Consider the following 17,922-nt stretch of genomic DNA (forward strand, 5'->3'; position numbering starts at 1 on the left):
AAATTTGCAACAGCTAGGAATTCAAATGGTCAGCACTCCAGATAAAAAAGTCTTTATTTATCGTAAGCAGGGCAACAAAGACAGAGCAACATTTTAAGCCTACATGGCTCTTTGTCAAGCTAACAGTCATATGTAGATTTCCTCCTTTTATCCTACTAGCCCAAGTCATAATCCATATTTAGTCCATTAGGTGATAAACAGTCCAGTTTCTGAATCCACCAAGCCTCCCTACAAAGTAATTTTTTCACTCGGTCACTACCCCTTCTCATCCTTTGGACTGCATCAACAATCTGAAATTTAAGTTGGTGTACCACATGTCCTATTTCTACAAAATGGCTAGCTACTGGCTGATCTGTTCTTTTATTTTAGTGACTATTGAATTGTTTTGGCTCTATAGCTGTAACGTTTGAAATTTAAATTGGTATAAGGTTTCTAGGGGCTCACTGACCATGGAAACCAGTTAGTGGCTTGAATGTCAGACTAAGAGATGCATAGGGCAGAATCATAAGAAATAACAAATGATAATAACAAGTACAATCTACACTCACACTGTTAACCAGAGAACATATAATTGTCTACATGCTAAATATACACTTGCTATACACAATATTTGTACCAGCCCATTAACTGAACCACAATGGTTCTATTTATCTAAAGAGGAACATATAAATGCAACATGTAGCTCATGGCGGCCCAATCTACCATGGCATATGGCAGATACATGGTTCCCTGTGTAGGAAGTTCATACCTTACCTTCTTTTGTGTTGCAGAGTCAGAGCAGCAGAGCTCACGGGGACCATCTTCAGCGCTTTGGTAATCTTCGTTAAGTAGGCACCGTATCGTGCATGAACAGTTGGAGCAGTCTTCCATTTCCTGATAGCTGTGCATGCAGCAAAAGTGACGTAAATGACAGAATCGCCGGGAAGATTAGAAGCCCCGGAAGGTGGCACCCGTGAGCTCCGATGCACTGACTCTATAACGAGGGGTAATTACAGGCTTTGGGGCATGTACAGATGTTAATACCTGTGCGGGGGGAGCAGGGAGCGGGGACTATGGAGGGTAGGGGGTAGGGGTTTTTATAAGCAAGGGGGTTTAGTTCTCAAGGAGAATTAAATCCTAACTAAAGAAGTAGTCTAGAAATATTGCACATTTTGTTTTGGGATTCTCTACCAGCCTAAGGCAACACCAGCCCTTTAGCAGGGAAGAGCTGTGTCTCCAAAGATGCCCCAGTAGCTCCCCATCTTCTTTTCTGTTGATTCACTGCACATGCTCTGTGCTGCTGTCACTTACCTGAGCTAGGGACCAATGCAAAATATACTGTTTATGCAGAATATAAGGATGATTAGCACTTAATACAGATAATTACTACATGGCAGCTCAGAAACCAGTGCAATTAGTAACAGAATGTTATCAGCCTTGAAGCATCAGCTTATATTACAGAAAAAAATAATTATCTGCTTATAATTTTGCGACGACCCCTAAGCTCAGACCACACATGTGTGTGTCGCAGACACTTTCCAAGATGGTGACCCCCTGTGACAAATTTGAAGTCCTGGATCATTGCTGCTATTGAGATGCTGAAAGTTTAAGCTTCTACAATAAGTTCAGAATGTAAAATATGACATTTTTTACCATATTCATTTTTAGGAATTAATACTCCTTTAAGTTTAGCTTTCATTGGATCGAGTGTTCCAAACCATGGAAGACAGCTCCAAACCATTATTCCTCCTCCACTAAACTTTTTAAAACAGGGGAGATTCTATCCAATGAGTTGCCTGAGGCGGCTCCTGCAATGCTATGCTGCCCCCACTCTACCTCCAGTGCATGTTCGGAGGGTGGGCTGCATTGTTAGTACAGAGAGTGCAGTTGTGATCTCTGCACTAGAAGAGCTGAATTTCCGGTATAATAACTATAAATTCAGCTCCTAAAATTATCCGGAGTGGCTTTCTTCAGACCTGGTAATTTATGGGCATCTCACTTCATGGGAGCAGCATACCTGCTTTAATGTTGGCATTATACATTCATGCAGGTTGTGTTCTCCTTGCATCTGCCAAACCCAAACTTAAACTGGCCATAGACGCAAACATCCGATTGTGGAGAGTCCTAGAGATCGGTCGTTCGGTCCATTGGCCAGGTTAAAAGATTTCTGTCGGCTGCCAATAATACCTCTGCATGTATTACTGATTGGGCGATTTTCAGTGGTAGACTGTTAACAGCTTTTGTCGGACATAACTTTTGTACGATTTCTGTAGGGGTAGAACATTGTCTGATCTGTTCTTTTTCTACTTTATTTGATCTGAATGGTTAGTGGCAGGTCTGGAGATGGGGAAGTCCGATCGTCCGAGGATTCGAACGATCGGATCTTGGCATCTATGGCCAGCTTAACCCTGTTTTCTGACAGATGTGAAATGCCACTTATCCCTCCAGAGGCCTCGTTTCCCAACGCTCAGAGTCCAATGGAATTTCCCTTTACCATCACTTTTTGTGCATTGCACATGGTGCTGTTAGGTTTTTTTGCTTCCGATCCCCATAAAAATATCTCCCTATGTTTAGTCCTTGTGATGACATTGCTTCAGGAGATAGTTGGGTAATCAGCAGTAGCATTTCATCTGATGACAGAGCAATTTAGTAATTGGATACTTTTAGCCATAAAATATAATGTTTAAGAAATAATATTTTCAAGGTGGTCATTATTGAAAATTGGTATATATACTAAACTGTTGTATAAGTAACTATTCTTTCAAAGTAGTTAGAATACATGGGTGTTACATTATTAGAGATTATAAGAAATACATTAAGTCCATGTACATCCTAGTGAAAATGAATTCTGTGCATCAGCCTGAGTTTTGTGTAAATAATAGATGCAAACATAAAAGAACTAAGGATAAATAATTAATCTTCAAGAATAAAAGGAGTTTACTGATGAACTTCTTACCGGTGTCCTGAAACCAGAGTTTCCACTGAAATATAACTCTGCACTTTCTTTATGATACACTTTCCAAGTATTAATCTTAGCACTATATTCTTATAGACTCCAAGGACAATTTATACAATACTACAGTAAAAAGAGAAATAAGAATGAAGTTCATTTATATCAGTTACTTGTATCCACTCACTCAGCTTTGGAGCCATAAGTTTCCAGTAATCTTTAGACAGTACACTCTTATGAGTTATGCCCAAAGGTGACCATACAATGGCCTATACTCTATCCTACAGACTCCCTATGTCCTATGGGCTGAACAGACAATTTTTTATTGAAAAAATATTCTTTAATATATATATAAAATATAAATATATAAAACAAAACATTATACATAGATATAATTTTCAAAATGTAATACTGTACAACAGCTGCGGGGGGCAGGGGGTGTGGATGGGAAGAGGTAAATCAGGTAGAGATAGTTACATAAATCGGGTAGAAAAAAGACAAAGTCCATCAAGTTCAACCCCTCCAAATGAAACCGAGCATCCATATACACACCCCTCCATACTTTCACATAAATTATATATACCCATACCTATACTAACTATAGAGTTTAGTATCACAATAGCCTTTGATATTATGTCTGTCCAAGAAATCATCCAAGCCATTCTTAAAGGTATTAACAGAATCAGCCATAGCAACATCACCCGGCAGTGAATTCCATAACCTCACTGTCCTCACTGGAAAGAACCACTTACTTTGCTTCAAATGAAAGTTCTTTTCTTCTAGTTTGAAGGGGTGTCATCTGGTACGGTGATCCACTTTATGGGTAAAAAGGTCCCCTGCTATTTGTTTATAATGTCCTCTAATGTACTTGTAAAGTGTAATCATGTCCCCTTGTCAGCACCTTTTTTTCCAGAGAAAACAACCACATCCTTGACAGTCTACCCTCATAATTTAAGTCTTCCGTCCCTCTAACCAATTTAGTTGCACGTCTCTCCACTCTCTCCAGTTCATTTATATTCCTCATAAGGACTGGAGTCCAAAACTGCACTGCATACTCCAGATGAGGCCTCACCAGGGACCTAAAAAGAGGCATAATTATGTTTTCATCCCTTGAGTTAATGCCCTTTTTTATGCAAGACAGAACTTTATTTGCTTTAGTAGCCACAGAATGACACTGCCCAGAATTAGACAACGTGTTATCTACAAAGACCCCTAGATCCTTTTCATTTAAGGAAACTCCCATCACACTGCCATTTAGTGTATAACTTGCATTTATATTATTTTTGCCAAAGTGCATAACCTTGCATTTATCAACATTGAACCTTATTTTTCAGATTGCTGTCCAGTTTCCCAATTTAGACAAATCACTCTGCAAAGTGGCAGCATCCTGCATGGAACCTATAGTTCGGCACAATTTTGTATCATCAGCAAAAATAGAAACAGTACTTTCAATTCCCACCTCCAGGTCATTAATAAACAAGTTGAAAAGCAAAGGACCTAGTACAGAGCCCTGCGGTACTCCACTAACAACACTGGTCCAATTACGACACTGGTTCCATTTACCACCATTATTTGTAATCTATCTTTTAGCCAGTTCTCTATCCAGGTACAAATACTATGTTCCAGGCCAACATTCCTTAATTTAACCAGTAACCTTCTGTGTGGCACTGTATCAAATGCTTTAGCAAAGTCTAAGTAAATCACATCCACTGCCATCCCAGAATAGATGTTCCTGCTTACCTTCTCATAAAAAGAAATTAAGTTAGTCTGGCAAGATCTATTATGCATAAAACCATGCTGGCACAAACTCATAGTATTATGATTTGCAATGAAGTCCAGTATCTTATCCTTTATTAACCCTTCGAAAAGCTTTCCTAAGACTGACGTCAAACGGAATCCCTTTTTGAATAGCGGCACCGCAATTTGACAGTCTCTCGTTACCATGCCAGACCTCAATGTATCCTGAAAAATTAAGAGGTTTGGCAATCACAGAGCTAAACTCGCTAAGTACCCTGGGATAAATACCATCCAACCCCGGACCTTTCTTTATCTTAACATGTTCTAGTCTCTTTGAATTTCCTCATGTGTGAACCATGAATCACTAGTTGTATTACTAGAATTAGGAATTATAAGAAGGAAACCTTCATTAACTCATTTGTATAGACAGATGAGAAATAGATTCTCAGCTTTTTATTTGTTCTCATCAACCAGCCGACCCCCTCTGATATTAAGGGTCCTATCTCTTTTGGATTCTTTTTATTGCTTGCTGCAATAGCCTTTTCCATATAGATTTTAGCTTTTTTGCAACATGGAGTTGACTGGCCCGAAACTTTATTTTCCACTTAAAACGCATGGGGAGGGGAAGATATGGAAAAGGAAAGGGATTTGTTTAGTCCTCTTCTTCCACAATGTTGTGTGGATGTTGTAGAATTAAATTGTGAGGCTAGATTTTATTCTGGACACTTGAGAGGGGACATGATTCCACTTTACAAGTACAGCTGGGAAATTGACAAAATGTCTAGCCCCATGTCAGATTTCAAAATTGAATATAAAAAAATCTGTTTGCTCTTTTGAGAAATGGATTTCAGTGCAGAATTCTGCTGGAGCAGCACTATTAACTGATTCATTTTGAAAACATTTTTTTTCCTATTACAGTATCCCTTTAACACAGTTCATAACGTGCCAGGCTTCCTTAATTGCCCCTTCCATATAGGTGCCCTGAAACAATCCCGAGCTGAGTTCCTGGGTACACAGTCTCTGAGTTCATGTTCCAGGACATCAAGCATGGCCTGTGTAAATCCCCAATCCCAGAAGATGTGCATAGATGTTTCCTCATAGATGTTGCACCGTGGGCAGTGCCGGTACCTACACAGGTTACGGGCATGCATGAAGGCTCTCAGGGGGAGACCTCCTTGGATAGCCATCCATGTGATGTCCTTGTACTTGTTTGTGAGTCTGTCTGAAGAGACGTTCCCCCCAGACAGTCTTTGCAGTGGCAGCCCTGAAATAGACTCCACAATATCCTTTGCTCTGATCAACTTGTGGATTGTATTTTTCTTATACGAGTTGGGCTTAACTTGTGGATTGTCTTTGGCTTCCACAAGTTGATGTTCCCTCACAAACTTTGTAACATCCAGGTAGAACCCAGGGGTATTCTATTTGTAAGGGTAGGAACTGTCCCATTTGTCCCACCCCAGCATGCACCAAAGTGGTAAAAGGAAAAAACGGGACATGGAGCTGCCAGCAGAGTCCTTGTCTTGTCTGGTGATTATCTGATGGATACAGTTACACACAAAGAAACTCCTCAGTAGGATGGGGATATCAGGGATACCTTTTTCACCTTTGCGGGGTTCCTTGTACGTAACTGACTGCTTTACTCTGTCCATGTTGGAGCCCCAGATGAACGCTGCCCTTTTGATGGCTCTGCAGACAGTAGCCATGGGTGGCCATGCCTGGGCCCTGTACTTCAGGACTGGAAGAATCTCATTCCGCAGCACTAGTGTTTTTCCTTCGATGGTGAGATCTCTGAGGCTCCAAAGACCAATCTTTTGTCAAACTTTTGCAAGCCTTTCATCTCAGTTCTTGCTGATTTTGATTAAGTCCAACTTGATGGAGAAAGGGACGGTGTCTGAATTCAGGTTCCATTCTCTGAAGAGCAGGGTCTTCTACTCCCCACAGTTGACTTTAGCTCATGAAGCTCTGCCAAAGTCCTCGCTGGTCTGGTTGAGCTGGTCAGCACAGAAGGCTGGTTACATCCTCCAAGTACAGCAATCACTTGACCTGGGATCTAGCAGGTCCCTCTGATCTCTGGATTCTGTCTGATACACTCGGTGAAGAGCTCTATGCAACAAAGAAAAAGCAGAGTTGAGAAAGGGCAGCCTTGTCTGATCAGCTGAACAGAGATATACTGTTCATACACAGTCCCATACACATGTGGAACAAGGGTTTATCCACCAAATACCCAATGTGCCATAGCAACTAGAGCCTGTATATTACGAGGAGATTATATTCTGTGTTATGAAAATCAGAATGCAAATCAGTGTATTTACTGAGCTTATTAGTGAGGAATATGATACCTGTGCCTGAGTTTGCTATATATGTTTTCATTAGGCTAAGGATCCCCCTACTCCCTTCTTTTAACTTTACCTTAACTGAATCATAACATTTCAATTAAATAAAAACACAAACACATGAATAGTGGCAAAATCTGTGGAGGTCACGTTCTTTATTTACAAATTCACAAAAGGACTAGGCACCCCTGACCCACAGCTGCGGCTCCTATCATTTCCTCTGGGCCTCCGCCCATACCTTTACCGACTTACAGGGAGCAGAGATTCAGGGCAAAACGCACTCTGTGACCTACGGTTACCCATCCTCTTGCTCCCTATCATGTGCAATAGTGGCGCTAACCCAGCCTCTCAGCTGAACTCAGACAAGACCGTGCAGTCTCAGTCTGATCCACGCTAGTGACTCTCCAAAGGTAGGCCTGCACTGTAAATCTCACCATTTCCGGAGCCGTGCTGACGCCCAATGTGGAACCGCAGCTGCGTCAGGGGAACAACTATCTTTGACCTACACAGATAATGGCATTCCAGAGGAAGGCAAAAAACTCAGGAGCCTATAGCCAATTTGCATCCTGATGAAAAATTCCTTCCTGACCCCTCTAAGGCGATCGGTTCCAAGAACCCTGGAGTACCATATTTCGCTTCCATCTTCTCCTAGGGTGGGAGGGTGGGAGACAAAAAACAACAGTTAATGCCCGCTCTCCTGCTCTGTTTCTCCTTTTAACCCCTAAACCACCCCCACGGCACTCCCCTCAGCTCCCTCCTCCCGCCCCCCTTTTTCCCGCCGAGACTTACTAGCCCATTGTTCTAGCCAAAAGGGGGGTGGGAGGGGTAGGAGTGAGGAGTGCCTAAAACCGTACAACCAGGGGGAGGGGGCCCCAGCCTAAATTCATTCGGCCCCACTAAGGGGCCTCTTTCCCACTAGGCTAAGGATCCCCCTACTCCCTTCTTTTAACTTTACCTTAACTGAATCATAACATTTCAATTAAATAAAAACACAAACACATGAATAGTGGCAAAATCTGTGGAGGTCACGTTCTTTATTTACAAATTCACAAAAGGACTAGGCACCCCTGACCCACAGCTGCGGCTCCTATCATTTCCTCTGGGCCTCCGCCCATACCTTTACCGACTTACAGGGAGCAGAGATTCAGGGCAAAACGCACTCTGTGACCTACGGTTACCCATCCTCTTGCTCCCTATCATGTGCAATAGTGGCGCTAACCCAGCCTCTCAGCTGAACTCAGACAAGACCGTGCAGTCTCAGTCTGATCCACGCTAGTGACTCTCCAAAGGTAGGCCTGCACTGTAAATCTCACCATTTCCGGAGCCGTGCTGACGCCACCCACTGGAAAAATAGGGAAGGGTGCCTACTATCCCTTTTTCCATGGCCCACCTATCTGGCCTGTGACCTCCACCATTCCTCCACAAAATTACCAATGTTTTTCAAAAACAAATCCAAACCCTCTCGTGATAAATGCACTCTATCGTATCTATAAAGACCTCTTTGCTTGTATTTTATATTCTCATGCCTTATTATCCCATTACCGGAGGAATACATGATTTTGTGCATGGCTCTGTTTACTTTCTTCCTTGCTTTCTCCACACCTTTAGGGTCAATTGCTCCTCTCCATTCTCCCCTTTGTATAATGTCCGACCATGCTATCTTCCTCACCTTCGGGTTTCCTATCACCTCCTCCATATCTTGTCTCATGGCCTCTATTAGTGCTGGAGTCTTTCCCACTGTCAAGTCATTTCCTCCTGCATGTATCACTAGCAGATCAACAAATTCACATTGCCGGAGGGTAGAGACCAACCTACCTTTCAATTGTTCCCACCTCATACCTCTCCAGCCCAGCCATGCAGTCTTCATGTTTTCCTCCGGTAACCCCCATTCTTGCCCTGCTGCATGTTTGCTTGCCCAATAAACAAATGAATGGCCTATGATCACGATTCTGCAAGGAGTTGTACCCCCTGCTGAAAAACACGAATTAACAGACATCAACCACAATTATACTCCTACTCTTTCCCTTTTACCTGTCGAATATATTTCTTAAACACTCTCGACCTCCATCTCCCTAGGTCTTTTATTCTTTCCTCATTATCTCCCCTCATTGCGGCCTCCGTTGCCGCCCCTATCCTGAAAGAATGCGACCCGAACTTACTTGGGTCCCAACCATTGGCCACCACTGCCTTCTTTAACACTTGGCTAAACTGGAAAGCTGAAATAGGGGATAAATCCTCGTGTATCAAAAACCACTGAAATCCCGCTGGCCTTACTCTCATGTACTCTTTTACTGCTCTCACTGGGCACGCTACCCCTTCTGTTTTTTCAATCCTCAACCATTTTCCCCTGCCCAACTGATCCGTTTTTGACTTAGCAATGTATACTAAAACCTCTTCCTCCTGTACCAAAACATGCTTAAGCATTAAACCCTTCCCCAGTGTCTTCTTAGAAGGAGGCACTAGTTCACTTATCCTAAATGCCCCCCCAAATGCTAACGCAAAAGTTGCTCTAAACAATATACACTCAAATTTGTTCAAACAAACTGTTTCTAATGACCTCAATATCAGCTGTAACCTACTCTCTATTATTGGTTCCCTTTTATCTACTCTTGTTCCTTCCATCCTTGCCCATCCTTTCATTATTTTTCTTACTACTGGGGAATGCGTTATGTCTATCTTCCCGTGCGCTATAGAAAAATGAGCAATTGCTGCTAATGCTGTACTTGCCCCCGCTTTTGACCTTCCTTCTTTTCTCTGTTAGAAATGCTAACAATACATTCACATTTTCGTCGTTCTTACCATCCTTGCAGAATAGCTGCCATCTTTCCCATTCCCTTTTGTAGGTAGAAACAGTTTTTTCTGATACCGACCTTTCAAATAGATCTTCTAGGATTGGGTCACCAACTGCCACAGATTATCAGGGCATGCATGAGCTATTTTTGACGCATTCGGTGCCAGTTTAAAGAAAATATCCCACTTTTCCCTTGACAGTGCATCTGCTAATGTGTTTTGCACCCCTGGGACATGCTGTGCTCTAAAAGATATATTAAATTTCATGCACACCAGCACCAAATGCCTCAATAAGCGAATAACAGGCATGGAATCTGACGACAAGTTGTTTACCGCATAAACTACTCCCATATTATCAGAAAGAAACTTAATTGCCTTATTTTCCAACTCTTTCGACCATAATTCTAGCGCTACCAAAATGGGGAATAATTCCAGCAAAGTTAAGTTTTTTGTCAAACCGCTCTCCTGCCAAGCCCGCGGCCACCTTGCCGCACACCATTGCCCTGCCAAATAAGCACCAAATCCAATACTGCCTGCCGCATCCGTAAGCAACTTTATTTCCTGATTAGCCTGAACCTCCTTTCTCCAAAAACGAATTCCATTAAAATTCTCTAAGAAACTATCCCATACGACCAAATCTTCCCTCAACTCCTTTGTAACCCTTATTTTGTGAAAAGGCTTCTTAACTCCTGCTGTAGATTTCTCTAGCCTCCTATTAAAAACACGGCCCATTGGTATGATCCTACAGGCGAAGTTCAACAAGCCCAGGACCTTCTGCATGTCCCTCAAGGCTACCTTATTTGCCGATAACACCTTCCTGACCTCTTGTCTCATCTTTTTAACCTTGTCCTTAGGCAACCTGCACTCTTTAGCCTCTGTGTCTATTTCAATTCCCAAATACATCAGTCTTGTGGTTGGCTCTACTGTTTTTTCCTCCGCCACAGGCACTCCCAGCTCCCTTAGCAACTGCAAAAATATCCTCAAATTATTCTTACAGATATCAGATTTGCTAGGTCCCATAATCAAGAAATCATCCAAATAGTGTGCTGTAGCTCCGTTCCTTGTCCTTCTATCCAATTCCCAATGCAAGTACGTGCTAAACATCTCAAAATAAGAGCAAGAAATGGCACAACCCATTGGCAAGCAAAGATCAACGTAAAATTCTCCTTGAAAACAACAACCGGTTAATTTAAAGCTGTCTGGATGCAAAGGTAACAACCTGAATGCAGATTCAATATCCACTTTTGCTAACAATGCCCCTCCCCCTAACTTCTTCACTTCCTCCAATGCCTCATCAAATGATTGATATTGTACCCTACACTGTTCCTTATCCAAAGCATCATTGACCGATCCCCCTTCTGGGTATGACAAATGTTGTATCATTCTGAACTTCCCTGTCTCCTTTTTCGGTACTATTCCCAATGGTGACACCACCAAATCTGCAATAGGCTTCTCCCTAAATGGGCCTGCCATCCTACCCAAGCCCACTTCCTTCTCTATCTTTTGTTTCAGTGCCTCTGGGTGATTACTAGCTGATTTCAAATTTTTTACTTTCTCGTTTGGCGGGGGGGGGGTTAACACTGGTATCCTAAAACCTTCTATAAAACCTTTTTCCAAAAATTCTGCTGTCTTCCTGTCTGGATAATTTGCCAAAGCCTCACTTAGCCTTTCCGTCTGAATTGGCGTTTCCGCTCTTCTGTGTAGCTGCTCGAAAAGGCTGCCTAAATCCCTGATTATCCCCCTTCTTCAAACAATCACCTACCACATGCGAAGCTCCACATGATAAACATGCATGCTTAAATTTGCACGCAAATCCCCTACTACATCTCCTCTCATTGTACGCAAAACATACATTCCTCTGTTTAAATGCAGATCCCACTTTGACACTGCCAACTGCGTTACCTTCCCTGGAAACCCATCTAGTCCACAAATCAATATCCTTCTGCCCAAAAGACAACATCTTACAACTGACCATCTTCTTCCTAAAAGCTCTGTCATAATCAAACCAGGATGACCCCTTGTAAAACAAATATGTATCCACTATCGTATCCATATATTTTATCACGTTCAAGCCCTGCTCTGGTTGCTTCTTTAAATACAAGCTAGCAAAAACGAAAAACCCTTTCAACCAATCAAAAATAGACTTCTTTCTGCCCTTTTCAACTGTTTTTTCGCCCTCTTCTTTGGACTGCACTGCCTCCCTCGTTATCTCATATATATCCACAAATTTCCCTGCTTCTATATTTCTCACTACCTTTCTTGGCAAATGAGCAGATGTGTCCGTTAAAGCACAAGCATATGTGTCTGCTGCCCCCATAACCGAACCTACTACTCCGCTTTCTTGTACTATCTTCCCCCCCATACTCTTTCTAAAATACCGCTTCATGACTGCTAAAAATTTCTCACTCTCTGTCCCATTCTCTGAGTCATCTGAATCTGTTTCAGAATCAAAAACATTTTGCTCATTCAACTCACCAACAGATGCATCTCTGACGCCTCCTGCCGATCTCACTTCCTGTGAAACCGCCACCTCCTTCTGTGCCGATTGTCCCGTTCCACTTCCAGGTCTCCGAGAAGGTCCTGCTTCTTCCATCCTCCTTTCTTTTTCCTTCCTCCATTGCCGCCAGCTCTCCTCCTCTTCTCTATTTCTGAAATAGAAACTCGGCATCCCATTACCATTGTGCCTATAATCCTCCCACTGACTAGACCTCCCTCCCCTTACCCATTGCCTGCTCATGGGGAAAAATTGCATGTCATTCGCATATGCCTGTTCATATTGCCCACCATAAAAATCATAATCCCTTTCCCAACCCCCCAAACCATAACCATCCCTGGCTGAGACCATTTCACGGAACATTGGGACTGTCCCCATCCCGAAACCCCCATTGCCCCCCGGTCTGCACCCCCTGAGCCTGGAGCTCCCCCCACCTCTTACTGCTGGACCCATCCCACTGTGGGCCATGCTGCTGCTGGTGGTTGCTGCCTCCATCCCCCATTCCCCCTGGTCCCTAATGTACCCTCCCCAGCTGCGTCCCTCCCCCTCCTCCACCCACTCGCAATCCCACAACAGTTAATGCCCGCTCTCCTGCTCTGTTTCTCCTTTTAACCCCTAAACCACCCCCACGGCACTCCCCTCAGCTCCCTCCTCCCGCCCCCCTTTTTCCCGCCGAGACTTACTAGCCCATTGTTCTAGCCAAAAGGGGGGTGGGAGGGGTAGGAGTGAGGAGTGCCTAAAACCGTACAACCAGGGGGAGGGGGCCCCAGCCTAAATTCATTCGGCCCCACTAAGGGGCCTCTTTCCCACGAAGCCACACTGCACCACCATTTTTGGTCCCTTCCATGAATATACAGCGCTGTCTACTGCAGAGCTGTATTCATGAGGGGTGGATTGGGGGTGTCACGTTGGCATCCCCATGGACATCCCCTATCTTGCATATCATTTAGAAGCATAAGCCAGGGACTACTAAAAGGAGCAGTAGGGCCCTGTACTTACCTCCTGCCTATGGCTCACAGCACTGCACTATGCACCTTGAGCAGAATTCCGGCCCACAGAATATTGCTTGAATTGAGATCATGGCTTAGACTTTACAATTGAAGGATATTTAATATCTTGTCCTCAAGCTATTGCAGTGTTACATTTACCTTGGATTTTTGATGGTTTTCCTGTTGAAAGATCAATGTTGGCCAAACTTATTAACAAGCGACATAGGTTATCTTGCAGGTCCCAGCCCAGGCCTCCTGCATTCTGCATGCACTTGGGAGTGTGACCTGTGACAGGTCCTAGGCATGTCCTGAAATCCACATGCTCCATTCTGGTTCTTACTAGGTCCCCTCTGGCCCCAATATATTGTGGAAACAATATAAGTTAAGGCTTTGTCAGGGGTGTAATGTCAGGGACCCAGGTCCCCCCTCCATGGAATTTTTTTCTGGGCCACCTAGGAAACCCCTTCTTTCTCTGTAGTTACGACACTCACAATTTTAATATATGGTAAATTTTGTCTGTACAAAATAATCCTGCCAATTAATAGAAAGATTCTCAAAAACATGGCAAAGATTTCACTAAACTACATTGGTGCTCAAACTGGTAACTACATGCCAGTTTGATCAGTTTTTGCTCCAGCTGTATGTGAAACAATGACATTGTTTAAGGGGAACACCACTAAAACCAATTATATACATTATAAATAAATTTTACACTATCTGTGTTTTTTAATGTTATTTGTAAATATAATTTCAATTGAAAGCAATTTTGCTCTCTGTTTCTAAATCTTGGAACAATGTAGCAGAAGTCAGGGCCCCTCTAATTAGCTGACTTTTGCCATATTTTCAGGATTCAGAACCAGCAGTGCAGAGAATATAAACAGCCAAAGACACTGTTTTCAATAGCAATTAGATTTACAAGTAACTATAAAGTCAGTGAAAACAGACAAAAAGTCCTTACAACCTTGCTTCCATTTTCCCATTAAAATCAATGGGGTTACAGGAGGCAGTCAATAATGCTTTTTAGCATGTTGAACTATGCCCCCACCTCACTGCATATTCCATTGGCCTTACCATCTGCAAACAAGTCCTCAAAGCTCACTTGCCCTGAAGGCCCCACAAAAAGCTGTTTTAAAAGAAGAGTATTCTCCCCCTAAGCAATGGGGTTGAAAGCTTCTATGTCTGGATTTGTCACACACCCAGTTAATATCCCTGCAGTATGGAGCTATCAAAGTATCTCAAGCATATGCACCTTTGCTATTGGCCACCTTTTGTCATTAGACCATGGTCTCTCCCTTGACCAATCCTTTTAACGTTGAACTCCCTGGGTAGATCTAGGAGACTGTAAAGCTTATTGTAAACCCTGCTACCATGAATGCTATATTTGCCCTGAAGGTGCCATGTTCAATGTTCTACTTAACCTGTGGCACCCCCTGGTGGCGCTTATCACTCTCACTATATAAGTGCTCTGCTATCCAGTCCAGTCAAGTACATGCTTGTGGACTCTCAGCACAAGTGTCCAACATCACTTTCCCAGCTTTCCTGCATACCTCTTGAGTTGGTCCAATTCCTCATAGGGTCTGGATCACATCATAGCATAAAATGGGAAGGAAGATCTGGTGCAAGGAAGTGTTCTTGCTAATAAGGTGAGGTTGTAAGGGTGCAAGCTGTTCTGGCCTGTGGTGGGAAAGTAAGAAGCAAGAGAGATTCAATGGCACACAAGACTTTAATAAATTTAAGAAACTAGCAAGGGTTTGCCCTGCCAGTGAATCTCTTTTTACACATTAATTGTGAGGTTGCCGAATCCTCTATCACTGTGCACTAAGCCATACCTAGTGATACTGTTATGAGTGTACGGCAGCTTCTCATGTTTGAAAAAGTAAGAAACAGATGGGCAGATGATCTTTGCCTGATACCGCCACCTATGTGCTGGGCCATATTGAGTTGATCTTAATGAAGGCCAATGCAGGCAATCTGGAGAGGACCACATCAATGAGCTAATGCAACCCTCAACTCAACAGAATTTTTAAACCTGCCCGACATTTGGCCGATTTTCGATTTGTCAGGGACAAAATTGGGGAGGGACCCTACACAGTCAGATAAATTGCCAATTCTGTCTGAAGGGGCCAGTTTAATCTGCCCGAGCACGGCCAGTTTTAGGTACTTCTTAGAACCAGGCTATCACCAAGTATGTCTTACTTACCAGCAGCTGTTACTATCTGTGTCTTTTTGGGGGGGTCACAATGTTTCTTCCTCTTTTTTTTGACGTGATGACTGGGGCTGTTGCTTGGCTGCAGGCTGCTCCTTGATTCTGCCCTGGACTTGAGCTTGCTCCTTTTCCATTCTTCCACAGCACCTTTAAGAGAAACAATAAGGGTCCTGGGCAGGGCACGGTAATAAGGGACAGGGCGCAAGGGCAGATTATGTGTTGAATAGAATATGCCAGGTTGTTGGCCACAAGTTATCGCATGTGCCCTGTCTGTCACTGAAGCTCCTGTAGTTGCGGAGCAGCTGTAGACAAGGTTGAACCGGCGGCATCTGACGTGAGTGGTGTGCTGCAGTGCATGTATATTGTATGGGGGTGGGGAAAGCTACTAACTGGTCCTCTCCACCCCCAGCCATGCCGGCCCTCCCCTCCTCCAGCACTCCCACTCCCTGCCTCTTATTTTCACTCTCTGCTAAACCCATTCGTTCAGTATTGAGCTTCAAATCGGGGGTTGGATCTGTCAGCACTTGGACCATGCAATAAAGGGGCAAGGAAGGAGAGGAGGGGGTGAACAAGGAAGCACCCCTCCATCCTGGATGCCCCCTCTCCACCCATGGATTTACCCTGCACCCTGACACCTATGCTCCACTGGAACATGCTCTGTGCGGCAGCACCCCTATAACGGAGGGGGCATGTAAATGTTTGTGCTGCACTGGGGGGAAGGGTCTATTTATTGTTTATTTATTTGGTGTCTCCACTAGAGCATTATATATATATTTATACATATATATATATATACAGATAATAGATACCTACAGCAAAGATGAAGAAGCAATTCAATCGGATGAGGCAGCTGGCTAACCAGACAGTGGGAAGGTAAGGCACCTTGTATGTAATGGCTGTGCCCATCACTGTCACTGGATTCTCTCTGTGCCCCCTTCTGTTTCAGCCCCCCACAGGGCTGGGTCTCTCTGCATTTGTGGGCTTGGCTACCTTTAACCCTTTCTGTGTGTCGGGTTTGGCTGTATCTATGTATGGGGGTTCCAGAGACAATGTTTGTTTATGACCGCTGATACCTTGTATTTATTTGTGCGTTGTGTTGTGCCAGGCAATGGTTGTGCTGTGATGTCAGCTGATACATTGTATCAATGCCTGCGTTCTGCTGTGCCAGGTTTGCTAAACAGATGCTGCAGGTTATAGAGCGGGGTGTGTGCATATTTACACATCCCTGCGTGCTTAGCATAGCAGCCCAGAGCATTCCCAGTGTGCCATTGCCACCAGTGCTGAAACATGCCATTTGCCTATTTCCTACATACTGTCTATGTCTTTCTCTGGGGAGTGTGCACCTATGGGTACAGCTAATTTATTTGCATTACTGCACAAAACCAGTTGAAATGGGGAGTGTAACTTACTGCAGGGAGAACAGATCTAGAAGAAAAATATTCTGCTGTGAGAATGTCCTATGCTTGGATGAGCAGACCACAGAATGCCTTGTCTTGATGTTTTCTAGGCACTGCATTGCTTCTTATAGCTGGCTTTCCTCCAGGAGCTCCTTCTGCTTGCACAATCTATGTACAATAACCAATAACTAGCCTGCATCACTTTTATAATGTCTATCTCTCAACTATCTTCTGTATATTAATCTACTATTTCTCTAGCTACATATCTATTTCTTTTACTATCTGTCTATCATCTCTATATATCATTCTAACTAGCTATAGTCTGTCTGTCTATTTGTCTTGCTAGCTATGATCTATCTATCTAGCCACATCTGTTTAACTACGTATCTAGCAATACTTTTATATCAGTTCGTATGTTGTATATATATAGAGAGAGAGAGAGAGAGAGAGAGATTTATTTGTTATATATCCATCTATAGTTCTAGCTAGCTATCATTTATTTATTTTGCTATCATAGATCTAGATATCTGTTCTATCTATCTGTCTCTTTCTCTTATTGCCCTTTATACATTTATTATCTAGACTATCTAAATATCTGTCAGTCTAACTACCTCTCTCTTTCTCTAACTTATGTCCATAGCTCTTCCTCTTTTTGTGGATATATATCCATCTATCAATTTATATCTATCTATCTATCTATCTATCTATCTATCTATCTATCTATCTATCTATCATCTATCTATCTATCTATCTATCTATCTATCTATCTATCTATCTATCATCTATACACATATTTAAATATATCTATATATATCTTTTTGTTTATATCTATCAATACATTTACTTCTATCTATCTTTTTGTTTATATCTATCTATCTATACATCTATTTCTATCCATCTGTCTGTCTAGTAATCGTTTACTATGGCATTAAGTTTTAAGTGGAAGGGACTCTTTGGCTTGGTATAGCAGTAAGCTTATTTATATAACCTTGGGCAGTCTCCCTCATTCCCACGCTCTGGCCCAGTATTCTGTGCCATGGCATTATG

At 42.9% G+C, this 17,922-nt stretch overlaps 2 protein-coding genes across 14 annotated transcripts in view; one reads left to right on the forward strand and one right to left on the reverse strand.

Annotated features, from left to right (window-relative positions):
* Positions 1-4,745: 4,745 nt before the first annotated feature.
* LOC121398933 lies at positions 4,746-12,705 on the reverse strand. Of its 4 annotated transcripts, none has more exons than XM_041578547.1 (2): positions 12,265-12,705; positions 4,746-6,769 (listed from the first exon to the last, which is right to left on the reverse strand). In XM_041578547.1, exons 1-2 carry the CDS (start codon positions 12,659-12,661, stop codon positions 6,717-6,719), a joined length of 450 nt encoding a protein of 149 aa, XP_041434481.1. In that variant the 5' UTR covers positions 12,662-12,705; the 3' UTR covers positions 4,746-6,716. The 4 variants fall into 4 exon arrangements, 2 of the variants coding, with proteins under 2 accessions (XP_041434481.1, XP_041434480.1); XR_005964624.1 differs by lacking the exon at positions 4,746-6,769 and adding an exon at positions 7,125-8,970 and having other exon boundaries at positions 9,799-12,681; XR_005964623.1 differs by lacking the exons at positions 4,746-6,769; positions 12,265-12,705 and adding exons at positions 7,125-8,970; positions 9,799-11,904.
* A 3,256-nt stretch (positions 12,706-15,961) lies between these two features.
* The window catches only part of arhgap44.S (Rho GTPase activating protein 44 S homeolog), a 72,715-nt gene continuing 70,754 nt past the window's right edge, over positions 15,962-17,922 (forward strand). For 4 of the 10 annotated variants that reach the window (XM_041578538.1, XM_018238577.2, XM_041578545.1 and 1 more), the window contains exon 1: positions 15,971-16,351. In XM_041578538.1, coding sequence (XP_041434472.1) covers positions 16,299-16,351 — 53 coding nt within the window. In that variant the 5' untranslated portion in view covers positions 15,971-16,298. Of the gene's footprint in view, positions 16,352-17,922 lie in introns of all 10 variants that reach the window. The other 6 variants (XM_041578543.1, XM_041578544.1, XM_041578541.1 and 3 more) reach the window with 5 other exon arrangements.

This window comes from Xenopus laevis, chromosome 9_10S, assembly GCF_017654675.1.
Source record: "Xenopus laevis strain J_2021 chromosome 9_10S, Xenopus_laevis_v10.1, whole genome shotgun sequence".
NCBI classification, from domain to species: domain Eukaryota; kingdom Metazoa; phylum Chordata; class Amphibia; order Anura; family Pipidae; genus Xenopus; species Xenopus laevis.

Coding starts and splice junctions, on each gene's coding strand:
- LOC121398933 (XM_041578546.1), bottom strand. CDS start 12,661: ATGGGGACAGTCCCAATGTTCCGTGAAATGGTCTCAGCCAGGGATGGT. Junction 7,648..12,264: donor CGTCAGAGATGCATCTGTTG/GTGAGTTGAATG, acceptor CTCCCACCCTAG/GAGAAGATGGAAGCGAAATA.